This window comes from Pollachius pollachius (assembly GCF_949987615.1).
Source record: "Pollachius pollachius genome assembly, chromosome: 7".
NCBI lineage: Eukaryota > Metazoa > Chordata > Actinopteri > Gadiformes > Gadidae > Pollachius > Pollachius pollachius.
This window is the reverse complement of record NC_136940.1, coordinates 8,434,813-8,461,027: the sequence shown is the minus strand read 5'-3', so window position 1 is coordinate 8,461,027 and position 26,215 is coordinate 8,434,813. Positions and strand designations below refer to the sequence as shown.

General features: G+C 45.3%; 3 protein-coding genes across 4 annotated transcripts; all 3 read right to left on the bottom strand.

The window, feature by feature from the left end:
* Positions 1-291: 291 nt before the first annotated feature.
* dr1 (down-regulator of transcription 1) lies at positions 292-4,157 on the bottom strand. Its single transcript, XM_079740329.1, has 3 exons — positions 3,377-4,157; positions 2,772-2,935; positions 292-1,441 (listed from the first exon to the last, which is right to left on the bottom strand). The coding sequence occupies exons 1-3, from the start codon at positions 3,594-3,596 to the stop codon at positions 1,289-1,291; spliced, it is 537 nt and encodes a 178-aa protein (XP_079596455.1). The 5' UTR covers positions 3,597-4,157; the 3' UTR covers positions 292-1,288.
* A 3,030-nt stretch (positions 4,158-7,187) lies between these two features.
* LOC307077713 (scinderin-like) lies at positions 7,188-16,084 on the bottom strand. The gene is made up of 17 exons (XM_079739171.1): positions 15,977-16,084; positions 15,397-15,586; positions 14,587-14,741; positions 13,706-13,867; positions 13,065-13,214; positions 12,764-12,850; positions 12,419-12,551; positions 11,966-12,054; positions 11,551-11,766; positions 10,996-11,129; positions 10,564-10,654; positions 9,724-9,894; positions 9,215-9,389; positions 8,920-9,035; positions 8,664-8,741; positions 8,470-8,530; positions 7,188-8,098 (listed from the first exon to the last, which is right to left on the bottom strand). The coding sequence occupies exons 2-17, from the start codon at positions 15,572-15,574 to the stop codon at positions 7,950-7,952; spliced, it is 2,145 nt and encodes a 714-aa protein (XP_079595297.1). The 5' UTR covers positions 15,575-15,586; positions 15,977-16,084; the 3' UTR covers positions 7,188-7,949.
* A 4,647-nt stretch (positions 16,085-20,731) lies between these two features.
* LOC307077788 (uncharacterized protein) lies at positions 20,732-25,232 on the bottom strand. 2 transcript variants are annotated; one of them, XM_079739262.1, is made up of 3 exons: positions 25,132-25,232; positions 22,767-24,809; positions 20,732-21,019 (listed from the first exon to the last, which is right to left on the bottom strand). In XM_079739262.1, the coding sequence occupies exons 2-3, from the start codon at positions 23,538-23,540 to the stop codon at positions 20,930-20,932; spliced, it is 864 nt and encodes a 287-aa protein (XP_079595388.1). In that variant the 5' UTR covers positions 23,541-24,809; positions 25,132-25,232; the 3' UTR covers positions 20,732-20,929. The 2 variants fall into 2 exon arrangements, with proteins under 2 accessions (XP_079595388.1, XP_079595389.1); XM_079739263.1 differs by lacking the exon at positions 25,132-25,232 and having other exon boundaries at positions 22,767-23,846; positions 24,186-24,196.
* Between the last annotated feature and the right edge of the window lie 983 nt (positions 25,233-26,215).

Here is a 26,215-nt window from a genome sequence, read left to right as displayed (position 1 = left end):
TACAGAATTAAACTAGGGATGACCCCTCCTAAATATAGGTACATTAAGTATACAACAATAATAAATTAAATGTAATCAACCGAATTAGCAACAAATTATTTGTTTGAGTCAGGTTTCCAACTCTGAGCCATCCTTTCCCCAGGACCAGTTGCATGGTAACGTAGTGCAAATGAACGGAAGAGGCCCAGACTAAGTTGCGGTATAAATATAATCAAAAGTATTATATATCACACAAGGATTTGTCTATAAAACATTTCTTTATTGCTTAAAGAATACAACATGGTAGGCAAGTGAATGTGTATAACAACTCATTTTTAACACTAAGAATTCACCAGTTATTTCAAGTGTTTGATACTTCCCAAAGTAGTAACAAATTTAGCCCAATATCAAAGCATTTTTACAACGGCTAACCGATAACAAATTGTACATTACAATGAGCCACCAGGAATCTCAACAAAAACCATAAGCATAAAAGAGGGTGGTAAGTCTTGTCTTTGGTTCTATGAGTCAAAAAGTAGAACAACTTGTAGAAATGTACAACTACCTAGCAATATTGAGGTCAAAAATAGGAAAACAAAATGAATTGTTGAAATTTGCTAAAAATCCAACATGTACTATTTACCAACGATCCAAAAAACATGTTTTCCAGCAAAGATTCCTTGAAAAAAAAAAGATATACATTGGTGAAAGATAAGGAGATAAATGAAATATTTTCACAATAAAAAATAAAACTTCCAAAAGAAAGGAGAGGTGGGATCAGATTCTGTAAAAGCACTGAATATAGGCTTTCTTAAGTGAAGCGAGGCATTTTTACGACAGATAAGATGGCCTACCATGGAGGAGCATTGTCCTCGATGTCCCTCAGTCCTCACACAACTCATCTTTATAGATCCACACATTACTCAACATAACTTCAACACAAAACACAAGATAAACCACTTGAGGGGGTAGGGGAGGGAGGGTAAAAAATGAGAAAAATTGAGATGAATTTATAAACATTTTATTTCCAAACATTGCAGTTTGTTCGGGTACCTCTTCCAAAAAGCAAAAATGAAACTAACAAAAAAACACGCTGCCACAGCTAGTACTCCCCCTGCTGGTTCAAAGTGTCCATGCCGCCGTGCCCTTCTCGTGCCAAACCGACAGACATCACGCTTCATTTAATTTACACGCCTCAGGTCGCTGGGCAGTTTATACCGTGCGTCCAATTGAAAGGGAGAAGAGGGAGGGGGAATTGGCCGTAGTTAAGAGTAACCGCTTCCACAACCGTCCCTTGGGGGAAAAAAAATTACAAACATATATCATCGTCGTCGTCTTCGTCCTGGGAGGAGCCGGCTTGCTGGCCAGCACTGGCCGAGGTGGCGGCCATGTGGGCCTGCTCTGCGGCCTGCTGCATCTGCAGCCACTCCTGCTGGGCCAGCTCTGCCTGCTGCTGGCGCGCCTGGAGACAGGGAACACAGGCAGCCAATCAGAACCCTGCTTTCATTACCGACTGATGGCCATCAAGGTAATGATTTGGCCTCCCTATTTTACATAAATAGTGTCACACAGTTTCGGTGGTTCGTAACACGCCACCTCCTTCCCGGAACCCTCCGGACAAAACACATTTGGTTTGAATAGTGTTTGAATCCCAGCTGACAGCCACTTGTGCTTTAACCCAATACAAAACTGTGGAGTCTACGGTTCACAAACAATAGGAAAGTAAAAATGCAAATTAATGGCATTAAGGGAAAAAAAATACACAATAGCTTTGCTTTACGGTTCTGTCCCCAAAATAAATGAGATGGGGGGACCTAAATAGCCTGCTATGCCCCCTCTTGATATTCCTATGGTGTAAGTCGAGAAGGGACATACAATTATTGCCAGCATGGCCTAATTAGAGGGCAAGCTGGCTCTTATACTACTGTCATTACACTACTGGAGGGCCGCTTCAAAGGTTTGGGAATGTTGTACATACAGTCACATTACACAAGTGTGTTACATTTCAAACAATACCAACCACAACAGGCTCTATAGTAACATTAAAGCATGAAAAATGCACAATTCTGTTCACTTAATTTAAAGAAACTTTGTGAACAAGTTCTCCATCAACAGCTCCACCGTGTGTCCTTAGTAAATCACCATACTACTTATTAATTGCCGTATCTGTTTAAAGAAATATTCCATAGTAACCAAATTCAGAGAAGTTGTACAGATAGGGACACTGAGCATTTGATAATTTCACCTGCAGGTGGCGCTGTATCAAGAGATATTTAAAAACTGTTCTGGAGCAGCAGCAGCTTCCAGCTCTCACTGCTTTGCTGACAATTTTTGTTTCTTTTGTCATCAAGGTTTCCTTGTTATTTTGTACGTAGCTTTTCATTTGTTTGTGTTTTCTTCGACTACATGGTTTGTTGTCATTTTTTAATGACAACAAACCAGATAGCGAGAGAATGAAAGACTTCTGAAGCGGTTTAATCTGGAGTTTCACCAGTTAAATGGCGTGTATGGTTCTCACCTTGAGCGGTTTAATCTGGAGTTCACCAGTTAAATGGCGTGCTATAGTTCTCACCTTGAGCGGTTTAATCTGGAGTTTCACCAGTTAAATGGCATGCTATAGTTCTCACCTTGAGCGGTTTAATCTGGAGTTTCACTAGTTAAATGGCGTGCTATGGTTCTTACCTTGAGCGGTTTAATCTGGAGTTTCTCCAGTTAAATGGCGTGCTATAGTTCTCACCTTGAGCGGTTTAATCTGGACTTTCTCCAGTTAAATGGCGTGCTATAGTTCTCACCTTGGCGAACAGCTCCTGTTGCTGCCTGAGCAGCTCTTCCTCCGGAATGCCAAGGTTCTCTAGTCGGGAGCTGGCCTTTCGTCTCTTCAGGGCTACGGATTTACACTCCTGTAGGACGTCCTTCACCTCGGTGATGTACGACCCAAAGCCCAGGCTCTCCAGAGCTGCAACAAAACACACATGACCCAGGGACCAAAAACCATAACGCTACATCAGCACATTCATACATAACAATACATAACAATTTCCTCAGATAGCTTCCATACTTAATAAGTTAAAATACAATAAATAAATACTAAAAAGGTTCAGCTATTTTTGTGTATTGTAAAACCTTATAGCAGCTGGTATACAAGACTTCCTGTATCTCTCAGCTTTGCACATTGGTGCAATCAGTCTCTGACTGAAGGTGCGTCTTTTGTACACCTTCAGGGCGTGGAGTGGGTGAGTGGGGTTGGTCATTATTGAACAGTTTGTTGTTCCTTGTATTCTTACTTTTGTTTCCGTATGCTTTAGTGTACCTGACTGAAAAATAAACGTCCCCTTGAGAACACAACTAAACCCCACGCAGTCAGTGCACAACAGTTGGAAAGGGAAAGTGAACTGACCGTTGATCACGTGCTCGGGAGATATGGTTTTCTTCTCAGACTTGTTGCATATCTCGTTGGCCTCAGAGGAGACCAGATGGATGAATTCTGTGCAGCAGTTCACCACCAGCTCCCTGGCGTCGTTGGCCACGCGCACGTTCGGAAGCGTCTCCTTGATCATCTTGTTGATCGCCGCGCGGGGGATGGTCAGGTCGTCGTCGTTGCCGGAGGAGGACGCCATGGTGGCAGACGGCTGCTGTTCACGACCACTTATCCTTGAATCAAACGATATCCGTAAAGGCAGCGGGAGGTCCCTTTAAGCCGATTCACTCAAACCCAAATCTCGTTCCCTGGCTAGCAAAACAGCTGCTATTTCGGCAAGCGTTAAACGGTCGGAAGCCGCGAATGTTTTGTCACTCGCTCCGTTGGTCCGTTTAAATGCCTGCCGCATGGAATGCCACTGAGGGTCCATGCAACATGTCGACACAAACAAAAGGTATAGGTAAATAAAAGGAAGAGAATGGCTAGGATAGCAGGCTAGTTAGCATGCTAGCTTGTAGCTTTGGTTCCCGTGGAAAGCAACGAGTCACAACACCGAGGAAGGCTGTCTGGGAACATGGCTCGACTCCTAACAATGAAGGACCGCTGGCATGGTGTCGGTGGATTAGTACGGAGACCACGAGGAAAGGGGTGGTTGTTGTAATAGCTGAGGGAGTAAGCTAACAACATAAGCGCCGGAGTTTCAAGTAATTCATTTAAAATATAACTCCATTCTGTGCAACATTTGCTTAATTACCCGGATACAGCGTCACTCAGCCGGAACTCCGTGTCTCGCTGTGCCGTGTGGCACGTATTCACTATGCCTGCGAGTTTCGGAGTACTGCCATCTGCTGTTGGCGAGCAGAATCTGAATGTCTATTCTATGATGCCAAACAGGTGGTATAGCTTTACAAATTCATGGTGAAAACGGTAAAGATAAAAAATGATACAGTTAAATTGGTTTGTAAAATACTGTAACAACATCAAAATAAAAACAATATAATCATACATATGAGGTGTATAACAAGTAAATGCTAACCCCAGAGCCTAATAAAAGTAGGGTTCATTGAGTAAAAAAAGTTACCCATAAATAGTAGTTAGAAATGGTTAGAAATAGAGAAGTTATATTGCACATGACGTTGAAAGCAAAATAATGTTATTAATATTCTCAGCTGTCCCTCCTGCAGAAGGTGGAGAAGTTAAATAGTTTGATGGCCACTGGTAGAAAAGGCCATCCACGTTCTGTGGTGCACATTGGTGTTCTGAGTCTATGGTTAAAGGAGAGAAGGTTATCTGATAAAGCTCCAGGGTGGTGGTCAGGGGATGAGAGGCATGTTCATAATACTGAATAGGTTCCTCAGCATCCTCCTCCACCAAAGACCCACCACTCCCAGGATAGAACCTGCCTTCCTTATTAGCTAATTGAGTCTATTGACATCACTGTCCTTCACCCTGCTCACCCTTCTCATTGTCTATCTGAATGCCGATTATTGATTTAAACCGCTGGATTGCTGGTCTGTATTATCATTGTATTTCCTGTCTTTCTTCATTTCATCATTAGAGAATTATGCTTAACTTTTGGGCTCCTAAAACAAAATAATACACAGAGAACTAAGAACATGAAAGGGTCTATACTTTACACATAACAACACAAAATAAAACTTACATTTAAACAACCAGCTTGTTGGTCTGGTGTCGGAACAGAAGGTCCTTCATTGTGATGATTTTCATGGTTTGCTTGAGAGAGTAAAAATTGAGACAAAAACTGATCAAAAATGATTTTACTATTGAGTCATATTGCAGACCCTTTTGCTTATAGTTAGTTAATATACAGGTATTAGGATCAGGGGTTAGGCAGTACTTTTAGATACATGTCATTATGGAGCAGGTTATGTTAGGAATTGCTTAAGGATGGCTACCTAAAGGGAGGCCCTGAGCATTGGAGATCAAACCCAGTATCTGGAAGTAAAACACCCTAGCCCAGGATTGTCAAATTCCTTTGAGGTTGCAGGCCATAATAGACCAAATGTTACTTAATTGGGGCTGGAGCTATAAAATACTGATCAAAGTGTTTTATAGACACTTCGATTTTCCTGGGGAAATCCTCAACTTGTTTGCACACTAGGCAGGTCTGAGCACTATTGACTTAGGCAAATTAATATCTATTCTTCCAAACATCTTGAAAGAAATCTGTTCTGTATCAACTTTTCTTCTCTTTGACAGGGACATCTTGGCTAATCACACTTCTTGGCTAATAACACTTCCACTGGTGGTATAATATGGGACCTTTAAGAAGTGAGGTACTTTATTAGGTGGATTCTACGGCAAACAGCCAAGAGACGAGGGGGTTGGTTTAAGTGAAATTGGCCATGACATTGTCCCCCATCTTCGGGTCCCAGGCCTGAAACCATCCGGTGAACGTTGGGGGTTCAGAACCCTGCTTGATGGTGGTGACGGGGATTGGGCCACGACCGGAGGGGTCGGAGGACACATAGTCTGTGGCTGTGTGGACAGGAAGCAGCATGTTAACATTCCTCTTTATTATGCTAACGTCTGGGGATGTCATGCTAACATGTGTGGATGTCAAGGGAATATGGGGCAGACGGCATTACATTGGGGCGTAACCCAGATTGGAAAGAAGGTTTAAGGGGTGGGTTTAGAGTGTAATGTGGCTGTCACTCCCAATACCTGAAGAGCACTGCAACCGCAGTTCCCGACTCAAGTCGCCGCTGCTTAGCGGTGTGGCATCAGAGCACTACCATTTGTGTGGATGTAACGATAACATGTGTAGAATGTCATGCTTACATGTATGGATTATGTCCATACATAATGTACATACAGACGATCTGTTTTCTTGTCGTAACTTTTCCTGGGGGAATCCTTATTGTGGAAAATAATACTAAAATGATTAACCTCAACTTGTGATGATTAACCAATACTGAAATGAATTGACCTGTTTTTTCCTAATTTACAATATTGCCCCCAGGGCCAGATTGAACCACCACGAAGGTGGCCAGTTTGACAGCCCTGCCTTTACACTATCCTGTATGTAAAATAGTATGAACCACACACTACCTCTGCAATGTCTACGGCAGTAGACGTTGGTGAACATGTCAGCAGTCACTTCGTCAGCCTTGCTGAGGTCCACATTCAGTCCCGCATCGTACACCTTCCACTCAAACTCTGAGCACCAGACCTGGCTTGATCACACTGCGTCCACCCACCACCTGCAGTGGTGGGTGGAGGGAGGGGTGGATGGACGGATTGGAGGGTAGATGGATTGATGGATAGAAAGATGGTTGGATAGGTGGAGATGGACAGACAGTTAAATGGATTGATGGGTTAGGGTTATGGATGTTGCTGTTTATTAGCATGTTCAGACCTGCAGTGGGGAAATGTTTTCGTGGCAGAACACTGCTCCCATGGCTCCAATTACTGTGTATCACAACACAGTAAACGCACCAGATAATTTCAGTGTTGACTTTACAAGCAGCTGTTTTCTCTTGGATTATACCTTAGTGTCGTGGTACAAGCACCAATGGGTGCTTATATCTCTAACTGAAAGTTAAACCTGAGTGCTGCTTGTATTGCTAAGCTCTCACAGAAACCTTCCACAGCAAACCTTGATGCAGCCTAGACGTCATCCATCTCAGCAGAACCGCCTGGTGCATATGGAATGATTACTGTCAAAAGGGGCTTGGCATTGCAATGATGTTGGCGTTTATCTAGTCATAGGTTTAATCAATTGCTTATAATAATAACTCTGAGCCCATTAAGAAATAAATAACACAGGTTTTCAAGAAGAGTACTTTATTAAAAATATTTAAGGGGGTATGTAGTGAATGTCAATGCTACACGCCACCTAGGTGGCTGCCATACCTAGATTTGGTTTATCTTTAAAATTCACTTTTGGCAGATTGTGGATTTCACAACATTTAGGACCAATACTAAATGTTTACAATGCACAAATGGTTACACAATTTATTTATATTATTATGTTCTCATATAGGATTGTTTTTATTATATATAGCTCTACTCAGTAATTATCTGATAAGAAGATAAAAAAACAACAGAAAACTGACCATATGTTTGCATGTATTTTTCCCATCTACTAAATATAGTTCCCTCCCGTCCAAGACTAAATTAAAGGTCCCATATTATACCACTTAGATGTGTGACAGATAGATGAGCAACGTTTGCTACAGTCCACTGGGTAGGCTGGTAGACTGATCTACCCAGCACACATCTAAGTGGACACGCCCACTTGTGATGTCACTAGAGGCAGCCTAGATGGAAAAAGGGTGTAGTTCAAAGCCTGAGCAGCTTTTACTTCTTCGCCACCTACAGAGTTTGTCACGTACGATCATTGAAAACCCCCGTGTTATTTTCCATAGACATTTAAACATGGAACCCAAATCCTCGGAGGCGGGACTTACTCTTCAGAGGTCTATGGCTAATCACACTTCCACTGGTGGTATAATATGGGACCTTTAAGAAGTGAGGTACTTTATTAGGTGGATTCTACGGCAAACAGCCAAGAGACGAGGGGGTTGGTTTAAGTGAAATTGGCCATGACATTGTCCCCCATCTTCGGGTCCCAGGCCTGAAACCATCCGGTGAACGTTGGGGGTTCAGAACCCTGCTTGATGGTGGTGACGGGGATTGGGCCACGACCGGAGGGGTCGGAGGACACATAGTCTGTGGCTGTGTGGACAGGAAGCAGCATGTTAACATTCCTCTTTATTATGCTAACGTCTGGGGATGTCATGCTAACATGTGTGGATGTCAAGGGAACATGGGGCAGACGGCATTAAATTGGGGCGTAACCCAGATTGGAAGAAAGGTTTAAGGGGTGGGTTTAGAGTGTAATGTGGCTGTCACTCCCAATACCTGAAGAGCACTGCAACCGCAGTTTCCGACTCAAGTCGCCGCTGCTTAGCGGTGTGGCATCAGAGCACTACCATTTGTGTGGATGTAACGATAACATGTGTAGAATGTCATGCTTACATGTATGGATCATGTTATTGGCTCCATAGGGTTAGCTAGCTTTCTATCATTTCCAGTATTATTCTCACCTATCTTGGGCGCTCCCTTCTTCTCAACATCGTTGGCATCCTTGCCAATCCAGAGGAAGATCTGGATAATTATGGATTAAGGAACACAGAGAAAACAATAGAGGAGTCAGACTTTCCCTGACAGGAAAATAAAGGGTGCTCTATTATATTAGACAGTTGGTTAGTTACACTGTTGACAACAATAGAAGATTGACCTGGTCCCATGTGTCCAGAAGCATGATGTCATCCGGTGCCAAATCCATCTGTGTTAGTTCCCCAGGTACTTCTTCAGCCTAAAGTATAAAAACGGGTTATATATGGTCAGGAAGTAGATTACAAAATGTCCTCGTGTTAATTAATGATTGTGCAAAAACAGTTGACATCGATTTTCAAATTACATCATTAAATATGTGATTATATTTTATGTAAAAGAAGGTGCTATGCAAATAAAGTGTATTATCTATTACTCACAACGAGCCTGCCTGTCTTGTTGGAGCATCCAAACAGTCTGGGAGGTTTCACCATGTTCTGCAGACTCTTGGAAGTCTGGTACTCCTTCTTCCCACCCAGAGCCGACCAGAAAGCAGCTAGTCAGGAGGAAACATCATAGTTTAAAGTACTTCTACTCAGCACCGTACTTACTGTAAGTACATTACACATTAGAGAGCTTTATGGTTAACGTACATAAGGGATTGAACCTAGAACCGTTTGGATGGGGATCCAAAACCCCAACCATTACACTATCCGGCCACCCTTTTTGGCTTACCTGGTTCTCCGCCCTCCTTGACCTCTTTGAGGCTTCCACCAAGGTAGTCGGCCACGTACTTGGCCGCAGCCTCCTCCTCCTCGGTGGACCCTAGGCCCCGCCACATGAACACGCTCCCCTCGGACTTGAGTACAAACACGTCGTTTGTGTTCAGGAAGGCAGCAGATGGCTCCACCTGCGTTCACACAGGAGACCAAACAAGAGAGGCATGGGAGTTTGGAGAATTAAAATGGAGTCTTCGAAAAAGGACAATGATGTGTTGTAAATGTATGGCCGTTTGTTGTTCACTCCCCTGGTTAATAAACATGAAAAATATGAGAATACAATTTTAACAAAAGAGTTAGCTTAAAAGGGTATGGAGCCATTTTTTAAAGTGCCAGCAATGCCTTTTCCCATACTACATAATTATTTTGGGCGAATGGTAGTTAAAATACAACCGTATGATCACGGTTATCATATGAGCACAACAGCTACATTATGAAACGGTACAGAAGGTGTGAGTGTCCTACCTCCACGGCGCGCGTAGCCCCGGTGGTGCTGCGGCGGATGTGGAACAGTCGCGTGCTTCCCGGCTGGCTTTGGCCTCCTTTACGGGACGTCCCGCCGAGGAACAGCATCATGGGCTTCTCCTTGAACAGGCTGACGAGGTGGGCCGGCTCCTGGCCCTGAGTCACACGGGCCTACCGACACAAAAGGAAAAAAGGTTTATCCTCATACTTTTTCCTCAGGTTTTCCCCCCATGAATACTATTGGAAAAACGGTGGATGAGATGTGACATCGCCCACACACTCGTCCATAAAAAGCTCTTTAGGTGTCTTGAATAGTGTTTAATGCAATGAAGTATAAATATTAAAGGGTAGGTATACCCCTAAATATTTTTTGGTCTGGTTGGTCATGTGTTTTCACACATTTCTGTTAACTTTTACTGAAATCAATGAAGTTGTTAAACAGGGGGCACATTTGGTCACAACCAGGGGTCTCCTAATTCACGCTTAAAACGCTTTCACAGACTCCGCGGTATTATTCTATCTGCCCTGGCTTGAGCGAGTGTGACTCACACTTGCTCCTATTTAACCCATGTGTTTCTTTGAGTACCTTCACTGCTTTTCTTCTCCTCAAATTTGCAGATTGCACTCATTTTTCTTTCTCTGTTTTCTTTTCAATCGGGGGATTCCTTCTACATTAAGTCCAAAACGCACATCCTGTTTTACGTTGAAATTCTGCTTTTTTTGTGGCTCCATTTTGTGAATGTACAACAAAGATCACCATGTTATTCCTGTTTTTGAGCTGCAGATGGCAGCAATTTACAAGTGCCTTCTGGTGTAAAATGAACCTTTAAATCTTCTCACCTGAACAGGGGTTCCTCCCATCTCATCATCAAGTGCGACGGTAAGGAAGGCCGAAGCGGTCAGTTCACCTTGACTGCATTTAAGACCTTGCCTGAGAATAACAAAGGTACCAATGAATTTATTATTTTAAGTTAACCTGCACAGAGTTAAACTATACATTTGACTGACCTACATATCTACCTTACATATTAGCTAGCTTTTAGATTTAGCCACCAGCAAAATGTTATCACAAATCAGCGGTTTAAAGATAATTTTGCAGTCCAAATGGTGAAAGTTGACAATCATTACTGTTGCAAAATCACAGTAGTGAGTGCTATTAGAATTTAAGAGCTACTTAGTTTAGTTTTAAAGTCTGGCTAAAAGATGTGAAAAAGCATAACCTGATGCAGATTAACTTTTGGTCCATAATGGCACCACCGTGTGGACAATTACCAGATGTAGATGATGTGCTGCCGACGGCCTCCTAGGCTGTAGCTGTACAGGATCAGGTAACAGTCCCCTCCAAAGAACTGCCCATAGCTGGACTGCTCTACAGGTACCTTCTCACCCTCTTCCACACGCCAGATCTGCAAACATCCACCACAATTCATTACGAGAACGCAACACATCATTATTCTTAATAATGAACTGATCTGCATTAATGATCCCATTTTAAATCTATATATTCACATCTTACAGCAAAATTCTTTCCGGTGGTAATTTTTTCCGATGACACCGTAGAGATGGTAAAGGTTAGAAAGGACCATATTTCAATTCAATTCATGACGTTTAGGTATGTTACATAAAATGTATTGCAAATTGTAATAAGTTAGAGGTTTTTGCTAGGTTAAGTTTATTTAAGGACCTGGTAGATCTGGGCGAGTGCACCCCATGGGCAGGAAATAACCCCTGAAAAGGCCACCTAGCTTCACCCCAATATACACAGTACTAAAAGCTACCACCGTCGGTCGACCACGACGATACGTGTCAACGTTCCATTGGTCCCACCTTGACCTCTCCGGATCCGTCGTCCACCATGTTGTGTTGGGCGGCCATGGCTTGGTTGTTGTGAAGGCCGGCGGCATCGAAGGGAATCTGTTCCACCACGGCGATGGAGCCTATGGTGTAGGCCTCCCCTGGGCCGGTGGTGTCGTACTTGGCCTTCCAGTCGCAGAAGAACTGCTTGAACAAGGTGCTCTCCCCCCCCCCTGGCAGGACCTGAATCTGCACATGGAGGTAGTGGACAGTGACGCTTCGTTCGTGGGTGTAGTGTTTTAACTCGTTCGTTTAAATGACGTTGTTAAGGTATCATCTTACAGCTAAGGCTGAGAACACTCAGGGCCTCTATTCTCTGACGTTACCCCAATATTTACTCAATATCAGAGCAACTCTGATAATTACTCAATGAGCACTTGGGTGTTACCTGGGTGTGCATGGGGTAGCTCTTCTGTTTGATGTATTGTTGGGCAGCATTCATGGCTGCGTTGCGTTCGGCAGCGTTTGCGTCAGGTCCTGCGGTTTAGGGGCATGTCACGGGAGACATGCATGTTAAACAGATACATGTGGGTGTAACATAGATATGTATATGTATATATATATAGATATATCTATTTATTTAATTATATATTCTACCAACCACCATGTTTTTTAATTTTTAAATATTTGTCCTCAAGTGTCTTTGTGTATCTTATTATTCATGTAGCACAGTAGGTTGATGGCAAACCCTTTGATGATAAATGCATAATTGCCCGACCAACCCAGCACATGGACAGGCAGTAACAATATTCAAAGTTAAGGTTCTAAGTGTACACAGGATGCAAAAAGTGTTGCAGCCCCCGGCCTGAGTAATTACTGTTCCATGATTCAAGTATGTTACCTTTCCAGACAAACAGCTTCTTGTCGGCCTGGTTGTCTAGGATGTAACACTCAGTGTGCAGGAGGTCGGCCTGTTTGAAGGGCGAAGCCTCTGACATCAAAGTTGCCTTCATGCTTCCTGTCGCATCCGAGATCTAGGCCACAAAAACAAATGGGAATACAGAGAGCAGTCACTAGGGTGCAGGTAGTGGTTGGACTGTACAGACAGGTAATTCAGGAGCAGATTTGGGTTGGACTGTGTATACAGCTCCTTAAGGAGCAGGTAGGGGTAAGACAGTGAATACAGACAGTACCCTCTCCTACCCCATATGGCATATAAAGGATGTTAAACAAAAATAATAACCACCATGTAGAGCGTAGCCGCTGTCTTACTGGCACGATCTGCTTCATCATCTTTGCTTCCATCTGGGATGTCGGGCTTGGCTCCGAGAACCTAGAAATGAACATAAAACACAGCCATGAAGAAAAAAGCATCTCAGTTTCAATACTTTATTTCAAATGCCCGAGCTGAGGCCCTAATACTCGCACAAATACTCACTCTTCCTGTCTTGACGTTGCCACACCACCATTCATAATCCCACTCCACACACACACACACACACACACATACACACACACACACACACACACACACACACACGACTCACTTGGATGATCTCCTCCGGCTCGTCGCCCTCGTCAACCATGTGCAGGTCAGCGCGGCCCCTGCGCTCATTGTCGCGGATCCCGATGGCCACGGTGGTGGACTTCAGACGCTCGTAGCGGTTGCACTTGGATCCACACCACTGATAGATATCCTGCATTTTGGAATAGAGGATGTTCAAGAAAATGTGTGAGGCCTAAAGGCTATACATTTCAGATATGTTTGTACGGGTGCCCATTGAGTCTTTTAGCCATTACAAACCATTTTTAAAAACGACCCGTTAGTGGCATCACAAGTGGGAGTATTTACCCAGATGTGTGATGGATCCACCTACCAGCGTCTTATTGGACTGTACCAACAGGTATGCTACACAGTGGACCATACCAAATGGTAGGCTAAACAGTGGAATGTACCAACTGGTAGGCTACACAGTGGACCGTACCAACTGGTAGGCTACACAGTGGACCGTACCAACTGGTAGGCTAAGCAGTGGACCATACCAACTGGTATGCTACACAGTGTACCATACCAACTGGTAGGCTACGCAGTGGACCGTACCAAATGGTAGGCTATACAGTGGACCGTACCAACTGGTAGGACTTCATAGCATGGTTAGCGCACTAGCGGGTTTAGGTCTTGCATCACCTTTCCCAGGTCAATGATGAAGCAGTCGTTGTTGTTGAAGCTGACCCAGGACAGATCGACCTCGGTCGCCCTGATGATGCGGCGTCCCTTGAGGTGCAGCAAGCGCTTTGCAGTTGACTCGTTGGTATTGACGTGCTTGAAGCCAGAGGCCGCGCCGCCTTTCTGAGAAGGAAGACCAGAGGCCTGAGTACACCAGACATACCATAATACCAACATAACGAGGAGAGTGAGATAAACAGACAGTTATTGGATCCAAAGGGCCCTTGAGCATGCTTAGAGGGCCTCTTCGGGACATTATAAACCTATACAAATAATTGGTAACTCTATACGCAGAGGGCTACTGATCATCACGGTATAGATGCTATTGTTTCTGAGATTTAAGAAAAGACAAAAGTAAAGAAATATATATCTTATTGAGATAAATAGATACAGATCATTCCAGGCTGCTTGTATATTTACAGTTAGAAAGTGATGGGTTACCAGTTACATTCTGAATGGAAACTTGTTGAACGTGTTCAGACCACACACAGACATAAGTATTTTAATACAATAAAACTTTTACCATGATTAAATTGCATAAAGCAGCCCTCGCTAGTTTATGCCCTAATAAACCACCACAAATATCTTTGAAATGAATAGCGGTGTATAAAGGAGATTATTAGAGAATTATCAGTCAATAATCCTGTTATAAACTGGGATTAACAATTCAGGGCTGCTCACCCGCCATTTACATTGAAGAAGGTTTAGTCCTTTCAATAATGTACATTCTATTTTCTGTGCTTGTATATCTATATTCTAGAATGGGAGCAACTGTAATGTGACCCAGTTTCGCCCCGGGGATTAACAAAATATTTAAGATGCTGATCTGAATATTACGGTACCTTGTACTGTACGCCATTCTTGAAGTATCCCATGAAGCGTTTCGACTCGTAGCCCTGGACCTCACGGAACTGCTGCGGGCCCCCGCCAAGGAACTCGTCCATCTGCGTGGCGAAGATGGCGGCCGCTCCTTGCTCATCCGCTGAACTCTCACTCCCTGTCGGCACATTTCTTTATTGTTAAAGCTGCTGTGGGTAAGATGTGAGGGAAACGTTTAGAAAATAAACAACCCGCTCCGCAGTGGGCGGTGCTGATGTGCAGAAGTCTGGCCTCCCGGCAATCCACAATGTTGACAATTTCTCGGGGTCGTGAATTTGCCGACACACGCGCAAAGCGTTCAACCAATCACAACAGACTGGGCTACTTGGGTGGGGGGCCTTAACGCAGCATGATACAAATTAGACCGTTTTTGAAAAACTCTGAAATTGGTTTTACAGATATGAACAATGTGAGAATAATAAGGGGTCATTTTTAACATACAGGCATGTAACCCTATTATTGTAGTACCTCCCAAATGCAACTATTAACCCTAAAAAAGCATGATATGGGATATTTAAGGTGGAGCGATGAAAACGCTGAATGCACTCACATGATTGATAGGCACGATGGAATCCCCGAACAAATCAGAAAAGAAAAGAGGCCCTGATTGGTCAGAAATTAGCCAGGAGCAGTCTAAAACATAGTGTCTCATACAGATGCAGATGCACAGTCAACCAGAACAGATATTTTCTAAGGGCATTTCATTCATTATTAGCGGATATGGCTCTTGTCTATCATATTTCATATTTGTAAGTTGAAAGCATATCTGTTACCGAGCCACATGTGGATGTAGTAGGATGGCGCCATCGTGGTTTGCAGCAGGATGTAGGAGTCCCCGGTAAAGAAGTACCCGTAGGCCTCGGTAGGGACGGGCTTCAGGTCCATCTTCTCCAGACGCCACACCTGCAGCCCGGGCTTCTTCCCCGCGATCTGGAACTCCTTGTGCACCATCGTTGTTCGGCTCTGGGGTTTCAACCGCGAAAAACTCGCTCAATATATAGGCTATACATGTGTACTTTTTTATATAATTGTTTTTTAAATATAAAAACAACCTACTCTAATGGTGTAAACAATGTCTAGAAACGCAAAATATGTTTATGCCTGGATTAAGTTAAATAAAGAAAAAAGAAAAAACGAATCTAATTTGCCATTTTTCCTTTGCAATCATAAGGATAGGGCCTATAGAAAAAAGAAATCTTCACACTGTTCACTATTTGATTTTAGTTTGATAACCGTTTTCACAGCAGCGAGTCTGGCAAAAATGCAAACGTTTTCACCCATATAACTGGTTGTCATTTTCATTCTCATGATAAGTTTCCAAAATAAAATAAAAAGTGAATTATCCTTATTTACCCGGTGAGTAGGCTACAGACAGTTGATAGATGTTTGATTGGAGGACCGTTGATAATATCCAAGATCGACGCAATAGTTGCGTGCAGTGAGCGCAGCTTTATATAAGCCGTCTACCTAGTGGGCTGTGTTGTATGTCGCACCGCCGACCACGCCCTTCCAAACCGTGTAAATACTGAGCACCGCTTCGTTTTAAAATAAAGAATAAAATGTAGACCTACATTTCGAGTTTGAAAACATTGTTTTAAATACCATTAAAGTTTAACAAGAATATTAGCCTACATAGTACGCACTCAATGTTACGGAACTGTTGCACATAAGCCTGTCCTTTCTGTTGCACGCTGTGGTCATAACAGAAAGAAAGGAGTGGATCAAGTTGGCAGACATAAGGCATCTAGCCATCATTGTAGAGCAAGGCAATAACAGTGCCAGGTTTAGGAGTTCCATTCCCACTACGGCCGGCCACTCTCATTGTACGATGCTTTGTATAACTCATTTTATTATGTTCTATTTACAGAATACCTTACACAAGTAGAAGTTTGTAGTAAAATAAAAGGATAACACAGTATATTAATCATAACTTTGGTGATGCACAGTACTTCTCACAGAAGAGGTTAATGTTTAGGTCTTTACATAGTATTAAAGAAAATATGTTATTGGTGTCTTGGTTCCAAATGCTATTTCGCAACCACGGAGGTAACACGCCTTTTTGTAACCACAGTAAAGGGCGTATTGCTCCAACCTGTAGTCTTAAGCTACATGTCCTCCTCTCACATCTCCTCAACCCTCCTTCCTGCTGTCTTGATTGTTCCAGGGGCAAACCCATATATATAGGCCCTCAAAGAAATATAATACAAACATAAATCACGTGCACTTACAAGAATGCATGTGGATTTTGTCTTCAAGCGGCTGCATCAGCACATTCTGACTCATTGTCTGCAGAACTAAAGCCCCTCGGTACATTCCATGGCAAGTCCAAACATAAAAGGTTGCATAACAGCTTGGAGCAAGCCAGTACTAAAACACTGTGCCAGTGCTTGGTGCTGGCCCAAACTCGATATGGCCACGCTGTTGTGAGCATCTTCATTTCAAAGTCAAGTCGTAGTCAAAGTGTTTATTTGTCTGACGCACCGTACAACAGGGCAATGAAATTCTTAGGACAAGGCAAGAGACAACAACTCAGTCAGTTAAGCTACTGAAAGAGTCATAAATAGGGCATAGCAAAAGAAACATAGTATACACAATATGATAAAAAAAAAAAGTAGCATCGTATACATAATATACACAACAATAGCCCAAAAAAGCACTTGCATGTATTATAAACAGCGGTCGAGTTGTAAAAAAAAAAGCCAGGGGGATGGTGGATTTTCACTTTTAGGGACAGATCATTTGTGCTGATAACAGCGCATATGGTGGGAGACCAACGGTGTGATAATTATTATTATTAGTAGTAGTAGTATTATTATATTATTATATATTTTTTGGGATAAAATAAGAGGCCTACTGTCATCGCTCTTATTTTATCCCCAAAAACGCAGCTCATCGGACGCATCACACGATTCGAGGCACGCATCACTTTTAAGGATTTTAAAAACTGATTCTTATTCTTTTTTTCAAAAATGCATTCGGCAGAGAAGGGAGACTAGCGTTGCTCACGGGTTGGAATGAAAGGGAGAAAAGGGGACAGAGTTGTCTGCGGAAGCGATGTCTGAGATGCAGAGACAGCTTCACGCTACCAGTGTCTGTCTCGTACGGTGTGGAATGAGAGCTCGTGAAGGCACTATTGCGCAAGTACGCAGGCGCACAGCAAGCGTGCCTGCGTGCTTGCGCAATAGCATGCTGCCCGAGAATGCAGTGTCGCTGTCAAATCTGTCCCTGGGAAAAGTAACGTTGCGCCGAATTGAAAAAGGAAACCGCTATAATGAAGTAGTGGTAATATTTCCACATTAATTGATAAAATAACAGGGGATGGGAAGGGGGGGATGATTTTGATCATTTTAATCCCCCCTCATCCCCCCTCAACTCGAGTGCTGATTATAAATATAAAGTGTAGGGGTGCCAAAAGCGACATGGGCATACTGAAATGTTCAGGTGTCAATGTTGTAGGGTGGTCAGTGTCTTATGTTAATGTTGCTGGTTAAGAAGCCTGATGGCCTGAGGGTAGAAACTTTGCTCCGGTAGCGTCTACCAGACGACAGCAGTGTGAATAGTGCATAGCCTGGGTGGCTGTAGTCCTTTATGCTTTCCCCTGCTTTCGTGAAGCAACGTTTGTGGAAGCTACCTTGCACGGAGGGGAGTTTACAGCCGATGATGCGCTCCGCTGTCTTCACCCCGCTCTGGAGGGCCCTGCCATCAGCAGCGGAGGACACAAACATCTTGGGAATCAATTCCTCCTATGTGAAAACAGGAATTCCTTTTTGATTTTTGAGAAATGTAGATCAAAATGATAGTTTTTTGTATTTTGTGGGAAACTCATCGCCCGTTGCGACCTTGGGGTACAGAGGGTTCAGCATCTTGCATTTGGACAGCCACAACACACACACAACCACACACACATACAGACACCCGCACACACACAAACAAACACACACACACACACACACACACACACACACACACAAACACACACAAATACACACACACACACACACACACACACACACAGCCCAGAGTCTGGAGAACCAAGAGAACAACAAACTAACTTTGCATAAAAAGTAACATTAAAAAAGTACAGTTTTGTCACAATTTTCTCAAGGATGCCTAAATGTAGATGGTTGACATTATGGTTTGAACCTATTATCTCTCGTTTGGGAGGCGATTACCATATTCAACACACTATCTCTTCCCAATGTTAGATTTCAGCTTATGTCTAAGCTGTTCGTATAGACTCTGCGTTGTGTATTTTTCGTCGTAGTAGTAATTCTTGAAGTCGAAATCAAAGCAACTTGAAAGATTGGATAAGAGGGTTGAATAGATGGTTTATTCCAGGACGTTATTCAGCGAGATACAGATTTAGGTTGAATAATCTATAGTGTACGCGGTTGAGGAGCAGTTTCGAGACGTGTTCCTTGGCTGGCGATCCCTCTTCTCACCGAACCAAAGAGTTGGGGCGAGTTTTATACTAAAGAAAACGTGAATAACAAGATAACAGAAGCGCTCTCACCCTTGATAAGGTATATGGCCCTGGCTATGTCCCAGACGACCAGGTTTGTTCATCCTTGTTGAGACATAACAAATGGCAGAATGTTGGAAATAACACATTGTATCAGTGTGAGAGGCACTGGCCTGCTCCTAGAGTAGAAATGTGAACACAGCGAGACACTAAAATACACCAACATTCTACTTTCCTCCCTCTTGATCATATTAAACGTAGTTTAAAGATCACCCTTAAAATGAGAATTCAGTGTATCTACTGGTAAACAATTAACAATTAACTAGATCAATAAAATAAAGCATAAAAGGTTATAGACAAGTAAATACACATCATACACAAGTAAACCTGGTGTCGGCTACTATGATAAAAAAAAAAAAAAAAAACTCATTAGGCTACTCATGATTAAACCAAAACAGATTCAAAATTTAAAAAAAAAAAAAAAGAAAATCGACTGTTCAGACACCTCCCTCTGCTTGGCAGTGAAGCTCCAACTTTCTTTAATAGCTTTCACTCTTCCCAGCAATAAAGTGGTTCCGTTTCTCTAGACAAAATGAAAGTGCCCAGAGGCTTAGCCTTAGAGACCTTGCGAAGTTTGGGGCACCAGACCTTACGACGGGGTGGGCTCTCTAACACAGCCACCCTAAGGGGGGGCCAACAAGATCGGAGCAGTCCCCGGGGGGGTCGGTTGGGGGGCGGTCATTCGGTGAAACACACAGAGAGCTAACTTGACGACCACATAGAGCATAATTGTAACGGTCCCAGAGACTTGTCGTGGAGGAATATATATTTTATACGTGTTTATGTGTTCGGTTATTCATAAATACTTTAAGTTTTTTATTACAGTTATTGTAAATAGATACAATATATGCTAGTGAAATTAATGTAATTATTGTATGGTAAATGTTTAAAAAAGTTATATTATGCATGTGACGTAGTATGTCACGGGACCTGTCTGTTAACACAGGAAGTAGATCGCGGGTCAGACGTAACGGTTGTAAAAGTATGTTACGGCTACAACAATTCTGTTTATGGTCCAAGAGGCGCACACGGTAATTGGTTTATTTACAGTTGTACGATCAAGTCAATTTCTGTGTAGTTAATCGTGGGATTTAAATATTGTTTATCGTTGTAGTGGGTTCAAATGAGTGCGAGCAGGCAGAGTTGTCGTCCCTCAGCGGGAGATTCTTTTATTGTCTTTAGAAGGAGAACACAAATACTCAAACTATAACAAAGGTTCTCCAAGAGTCGTCTCTTTGTGGGTTCTTGGTATGATCTCCACTCGCTCTGGATCTCTGTGGTCCATTCGCTCCTGGTTTTTCTCCCCACTACAACACAAAGCAGGCACATAAGTACCAGCTCCCTGATTGGCCTGAGTGCGGACACCTGCTCGCAGTCAGGTCCAATCCCCCCAGCCGAACCAGTGCGCTCCCAACCTGTCCATACTCCCCCTGCAGGCCAGACGTCGCACGTCCCCCCACACACCCCCACCGCCCGACACAGGCCAGGGTCACATCCGGCCGCCAACTCACTCCCCCCCCCCCCCCAGAGCGGGAGAGGAAGTCCGCCACGGCCATCTGCGCCCCAGGCCTGTGCACGACCCGAAAATTAAAGGGTTGCAACACGAGGTACCACCGGGTGATCCTCGCGTTAACGTCCTTCATGCGGTGGAGCCACTGGAGGGGGGCGTGGTCGGAGTAGAGGGTGAACGTGCGCCCCAGCAGGTAGTAGCAAATGGCACCGAATGCCCATCGGATGGCGAGACACTCCTTCTCTACCGTGCTGTACCGACCCTCCCGGTCTGATCATTTCCGGCTCAGGTACAGCATCGGGCTGTCGACCCCCTCCACCTGCTGGGTCAGGACCGCGCCCAACCCCCTATCCGACGCGTCCATCTGCAGGGAGAAAGGGAGATCAAAGTTAGGAGCACATAGGACCGACTTCCCACAGAGGGCTGTTTTAATAACCTCAAACGACACCTGACATGGCTCCGACCACTGGACTGTATCTGGGGCCCTCTTACGGGTCAGGTCGGTCCAGGGGCTGGCCGAGTCCGAGTCCAAGTGCGGCACGAACTGCCGGTAGTACCCTGCCAGCCCCAAGAACACTTCAGCTCCTTTTTAGTCCTGGGCCAAGGGGAGGCGGCCACCGCCGCGGTCTTAGCGACCTGTGGCCGGACCTTCCCCCCCCCCCCCAGGTGGTACCCCAGATACTGGATCTCCCTCCGCCCGATCACGCACTTCCTCGGGTTGGCCGTGAGCCCCGCCCGTCTCAGCGACTGAAGGACGGCCGCCACCTGCCGCACATGCTGCTCCCAAGTTCCACTATAGATGACAACGTCATCAATGTAGGCAGCAGCATACGCGGCGTGGGGCCGTAACACCCGGTCCATCAGTCGCTGAAACATGGCCGGGGCCCCGAACAACCCGAACGGAAGCACCTTGAATTGGTATAGCCCGAGTGGAGTGGAGAAGGCCGTTTTTTCCCATGGAATTTAACGTCCGGTTAAACCTCTCACACAAGCCGTCCGTGGCTGGGTGATAGACGCTTGTGTGAATGGCCTTGGCCTTAAACAACCCGTAAAGTTCCATAATCGTGAGTGACATGAAATTTGTGCCTTGGTCAGTGAAAATCTCTTTCGGGATTCCCACCCGCGATATGACATGAAACAACGCCTGCGCAGTACTCTTCGCGGAGATGTTGCGCAACGGAATTGCTTTCGGGTATCGGGTTGCGTAGTCGATCAGGACTAACACAAATCGATACCTGTGTGCGGAACGTTCTAATGGCCCGATAATGTCCATGCCAATGCGGTCGAAGGGGGCTTCCACCAGGGGAAGGGGCCGTAAGGGAGCCCTGGGGATGGCCGGGGGATTCACCAACTGGCACTCGGGGCAGGATGCGCACCACCTGAGCACCTCCGCCCGAATCCCCGGCCAATAGAACCGGGCCATTATCCGGTTAAGTGTTTTATCGTACCCGATATGGCCCGCCATTGGGTTATAATGCGCCGCCTGGAAAAACCATTTCCCGGCGGCTCCTTGGTACCAGCAACTGGTTGATAACCTCCTCACTCTGGGTGTCACGACTCACCCGATAAAGCCTATCTCTAACCACCATAAAGTGTGGGTAAGTCAGCGCCGCGTCTGGCCGGACCCGACTCCCATTAATAACTATCACCTGGTCGTAGGCTGAGCTCACTGTGGCGTCACGAGACTGCTCGAGGGGGAAATCCTCAACCGGTGGGAATCTCGGCGCTGGGACCTCGGGTTGAGGACCCCCCCTCCCCCGATCCCTGAGCAGCGTCTGATGCCCCCGCCTCGGCGCAGAACACAGCACACGACTTACATGTCCCTACCTGCCGTGGCCGCATCCCCGTAGTCCCCCTAACTGCCTGTGGAAACCTGGCCCAATCCAACCCAAGAATCAGGGGATGCGAGAGGCTCGAACTAACCGCCGCCATGACCCTATATTTTCTTCCCCCACAACGAATTTCGATAGGGACCAAAGGATACTTGTGCACATCCCCGTGTATACACCTCACCGAAATGCTCAACGCCTCCACCAATGCCTCGGACCGCACCAGGCACTGGTGGATCATGGTCTGCATGCAGCCCGAGTCCAAAAGCGTCTGGTGCGTACCCCGCTGTACCCCGCTGGGGGAGGCGACTCATGTGCCCGCTCTGGACCGGTCCCCCCCCATCTCCCCCTCGGCACCGGGGTTGGCCTATCCCGCCGTGGGGCAGCCGCACCGGTACGTGGGCCCGGTGTCGGTGGTCGCTGGCTCGCTGGTGGTGGCTGCAGGTGGCTCTCCGCCAGGACGACCGCGGCGGAGAGACTCTCGGGCCGGTGGTACCGGACCCAGGCGGAGGTCCTAGCCGGCAGCCCCTCCACGAACCTCTCCAGGGCCACCTGCACCACCACGTCCTCCGCCGTGTTCCAGTCTGGGACCAGCCACCTCCTTGCCTGGTCCCTCATTGCTGGGCGAAGGCGAAGGGTCGGTCCCCCTCGCTGAAGGCCAGCGCCCGGAAACCGCCGCCGATGTTCCTCCGGGTAGAGGCCCAGCCGGTCCCGGATGGCCCTGGTGATGGCGTCGTAGTCTCGCTGGGCCCCGGCTGGCAGACTGTGGGCTGCGAGCTGCGCCTCTCCTGTTAGGAGCAGCAGGAGACGGTGCGCCCACTCCGGGCGAGGCCACCCTGAGACCTCGGCCACCCCCTGGAAGGTCTCGATAAAGGAATCCGCGTCGTCCGCCTCCCCCATCTTCGGGACGTGTATATGGGTTGCGGGTCCCGGCCCTCGCGGTCCTTCGCCGCGTCCGCCGGAGGCGAGGAGCTCACGGAGCATGGCCCGATCGGCGGCCAAGGACTGGGCGAGGAGAGCAATAAAGACAAAGACATCAGTATGAAGCGTGGTCATTATTCCATTGGACCGGTGCAGTTACAATAATAACGGGAAGGACAAATGGCTGTCAAATGAACAATTTCCCCCTGTAAAAAAGATGGCACAACAACATCACAAACAATGCTGGTAACATCATGACTCAGTTGGTTTTGAGTAGCAGTTGCAACAGAGTTCTTTTCCAGGGGATTGCCACCGCAGGTCTGATGGGGATGAGGATGAAAGTTCGTAGTAGGGCGTCAGGACAGCCACTGAGACACAGTTCAGTTCAAGAACAGATAGCCACCTCTGCTATCCCAAGGACTCAACTCGTGTCCGTGTCTCCTGGTACTCCAGGTACGATGAAACATGAAACAAAGAAAAAGTGCAGTATCAGTCGTGGGTGAGGCATTGTCACAGCCTCCAACAGTAATAATAATTAACTATGGTTTGTAATTGTCTTAATGATTCGATAAACAATGAATAATGATCATACAAAAAATCGCTTGATTCGAAAATGGTTATATCACTAATCAGTAATCAGTCATCATGGTTCTCAATAAAACTTGTGTGAATGAATGAATGAGTGAGCCATTGAAAATCAAAAATAAATAAAACAAAACAAACATAAATGTTCTAAAGCTGAGCAGTTGTGTCAAGAAGGAACCAACATTGAATTCTCACTTAGATAGGCGGTGACCAAAGCCCTAGCATCTTTCGAAGCCTCTCGTGAAAATAAAGGAATGAAAATAACAAACACTCTCTACTCTTCACCCCGTATCAGCTAGTTTGCGTGCCAAATCTAACGAGTGTCATGCCAAGTCGGTGAGTCAACTAATTTGCAGTGGCCTGCATGTATCCACTTTGTCTTCTTAGCTACACGAATAGCAGATTGAGTAACTAATATAATTTGGTATGGCCCCTCATATTTGGCCTCTAATGCTAGTCGTTGTGGTTTGTGGATCATAACCCATTGCCCTGGCACTAACGAGTGTCCTCCCTCTGGGGGCTCTGCCCAAGCTTCCTTGACCTGGTTTGATGTCACCTGGAGAGTCTCGGAGAGTTGAATGCAATAGTTCATCAGAGCGTCCGATTTCAGGTGGACGTCTGCAGTCCACAAGTCAACAGAGCCTGGGAAACTGAAACATCGGCCAAACACGACCTCATAGGGGGACAGTCCAACGTCTTTGTTGTATGTAGATCTCATGCTGCACAAGGCGATGGGCATCGCATCCACCCATGGAGTCCCTTCTTGGTGCATCTTCGCCAATCGGTCCTTCAGTGTCCTGTTGGCTCGTTCCACCTGTCCTAAAGATTGGGGGTGATAGGGAAAATGGAAGGACCATGTGATGTTCAGAATACGGTTCACCTCGGCGCAGACTGCTCCGGTGAAATGGGTTCCATTGTCTAAGCAGATCTGATCAGGCAGTCCGTAGCATGAAATGAAATCTTTGACTAGCACTTTAGCTGTGTTTGCGGCTGTTGCACGTCGCACGTCGGTATGCTTCGATCCAGAGGTCGATCGTTATCTCATATGTTACGCAAAGTTTTTCTTCGGTTCCTTGCAAATCATGTCTGTCGTTGAAGAATCTAGAGTCTCGCTTACTGAACAAATGTCCATATCTCTTACCTCCAATTCAAAGAATCTTGTTCAATTGATTCAAACACGTTGTGACTTTGATTGCCCTCTTTTGTCACCGTATCTGCCTTCTTTTTGCCTTTACCTTTCGGCATTGTTTCTATCTTTTTTATCTAGGCAAAGCTAAACCTAGCCACCAACTGCTGCTTAGAAATAACAAATAAAACATCTCCCACGGAGCTCGTAATGCCAACACCAGATGATGGCTCACTTTTTTTCCTCTCAGATTCAACACAACCCGTATCTGTGATTCCACGGCGGGAATCAAAACAACATAACACAAAAAAAACTAGCGATTCATGTAACCTCACCAGTGAGTTTAATACAAATACGGTTTCACTCCTTGTCCAGCAAATCGTAAAACAAAACCCCTGAGCAAACCAAACGTTTAAGTTATATTCAGGACACGTATCAACATTGACAAACTAGCAAAGATGAACAAATCACTTGAATGACCCTGCATGCAATTTCTATTCTAGGACTCTAACCCAGATTCTAGGACACTAACCCAGACACACGAAGGACTCTAACCACGAACCAACGGCCTTATTCTGGGACTCCAACCCACACAGAACTCAGGACTCTAACCGTTGAACTTATTCCTTATTCTGGGACTCCAACCCAGACACAACTCAGGACTCTAACCCTCATCCCACCTCTCCTCAAAAGAGTTAAACACAGGGTACACAATTCTTTCACATTCATACAGCGTATATTCAGTCATTATTGAGCGCTCTTAAACACTAATACAGGTTCTCACTTCGTCAAGCTCTTAATGACACAACTTCATTACTCAGCAAATGTAGTGCAGCCTAATAGTAAAACAAATAATAATAATAATGGTTATGTGTGTGTAGATTATTTTAAGATTACTTTCTTGTTTTTTTCTCTTGGTCGAGAGTGTGGAATGAGATTCACCGTTGATTCCCACGTGGTGCATGGAGATGCGCTGGTTCAGTCGCGTTGTGGAAGATGCGGGTCCCTCAGCAGGGCAGGCGTTGATCAGACGTCTTCCCAGGCAGGGCGCGCAGTCTTCTCGATCACAGGGCAATCTTCAGAGGCAATTGTCTTCTCA

Bases quoted from the DNA above. Each gene is read 5' to 3' on its own strand.
- dr1 (XM_079740329.1), bottom strand. From the start codon at position 3,596: ATGGCGTCCTCCTCCGGCAACGACGACGACCTGACCATCCCCCGCGCG. The intron at 2,936-3,376 runs GTCAGTTCACTT...GTTTTGTTGCAG, and splicing joins TCCCGAGCACGTGATCAACG to CTCTGGAGAGCCTGGGCTTT. The intron at 1,442-2,771 runs GTGAGAACTATA...CCCTGTCTCCAG, and splicing joins AACAGGAGCTGTTCGCCAAG to GCGCGCCAGCAGCAGGCAGA.
- LOC307077713 (XM_079739171.1), bottom strand. From the start codon at position 15,574: ATGGTGCACAAGGAGTTCCAGATCGCGGGGAAGAAGCCCGGGCTGCAG. The intron at 13,868-14,586 runs GTACCGTAATAT...CTTCCTTCTCAG, and splicing joins AGAATGGCGTACAGTACAAG to AAAGGCGGCGCGGCCTCTGG. The intron at 11,767-11,965 runs GTAACACCCAAG...CTCCATGTGCAG, and splicing joins GCTACCCCATGCACACCCAG to ATTCAGGTCCTGCCAGGGGG.
- LOC307077788 (XM_079739262.1), bottom strand. From the start codon at position 23,540: ATGACCACGCTTCATACTGATGTCTTTGTCTTTATTGCTCTCCTCGCC. The intron at 21,020-22,766 runs GTACGCACCAGA...TTCTCCCTGCAG, and splicing joins CCCCAGCGGGGTACAGCGGG to ATGGACGCGTCGGATAGGGG.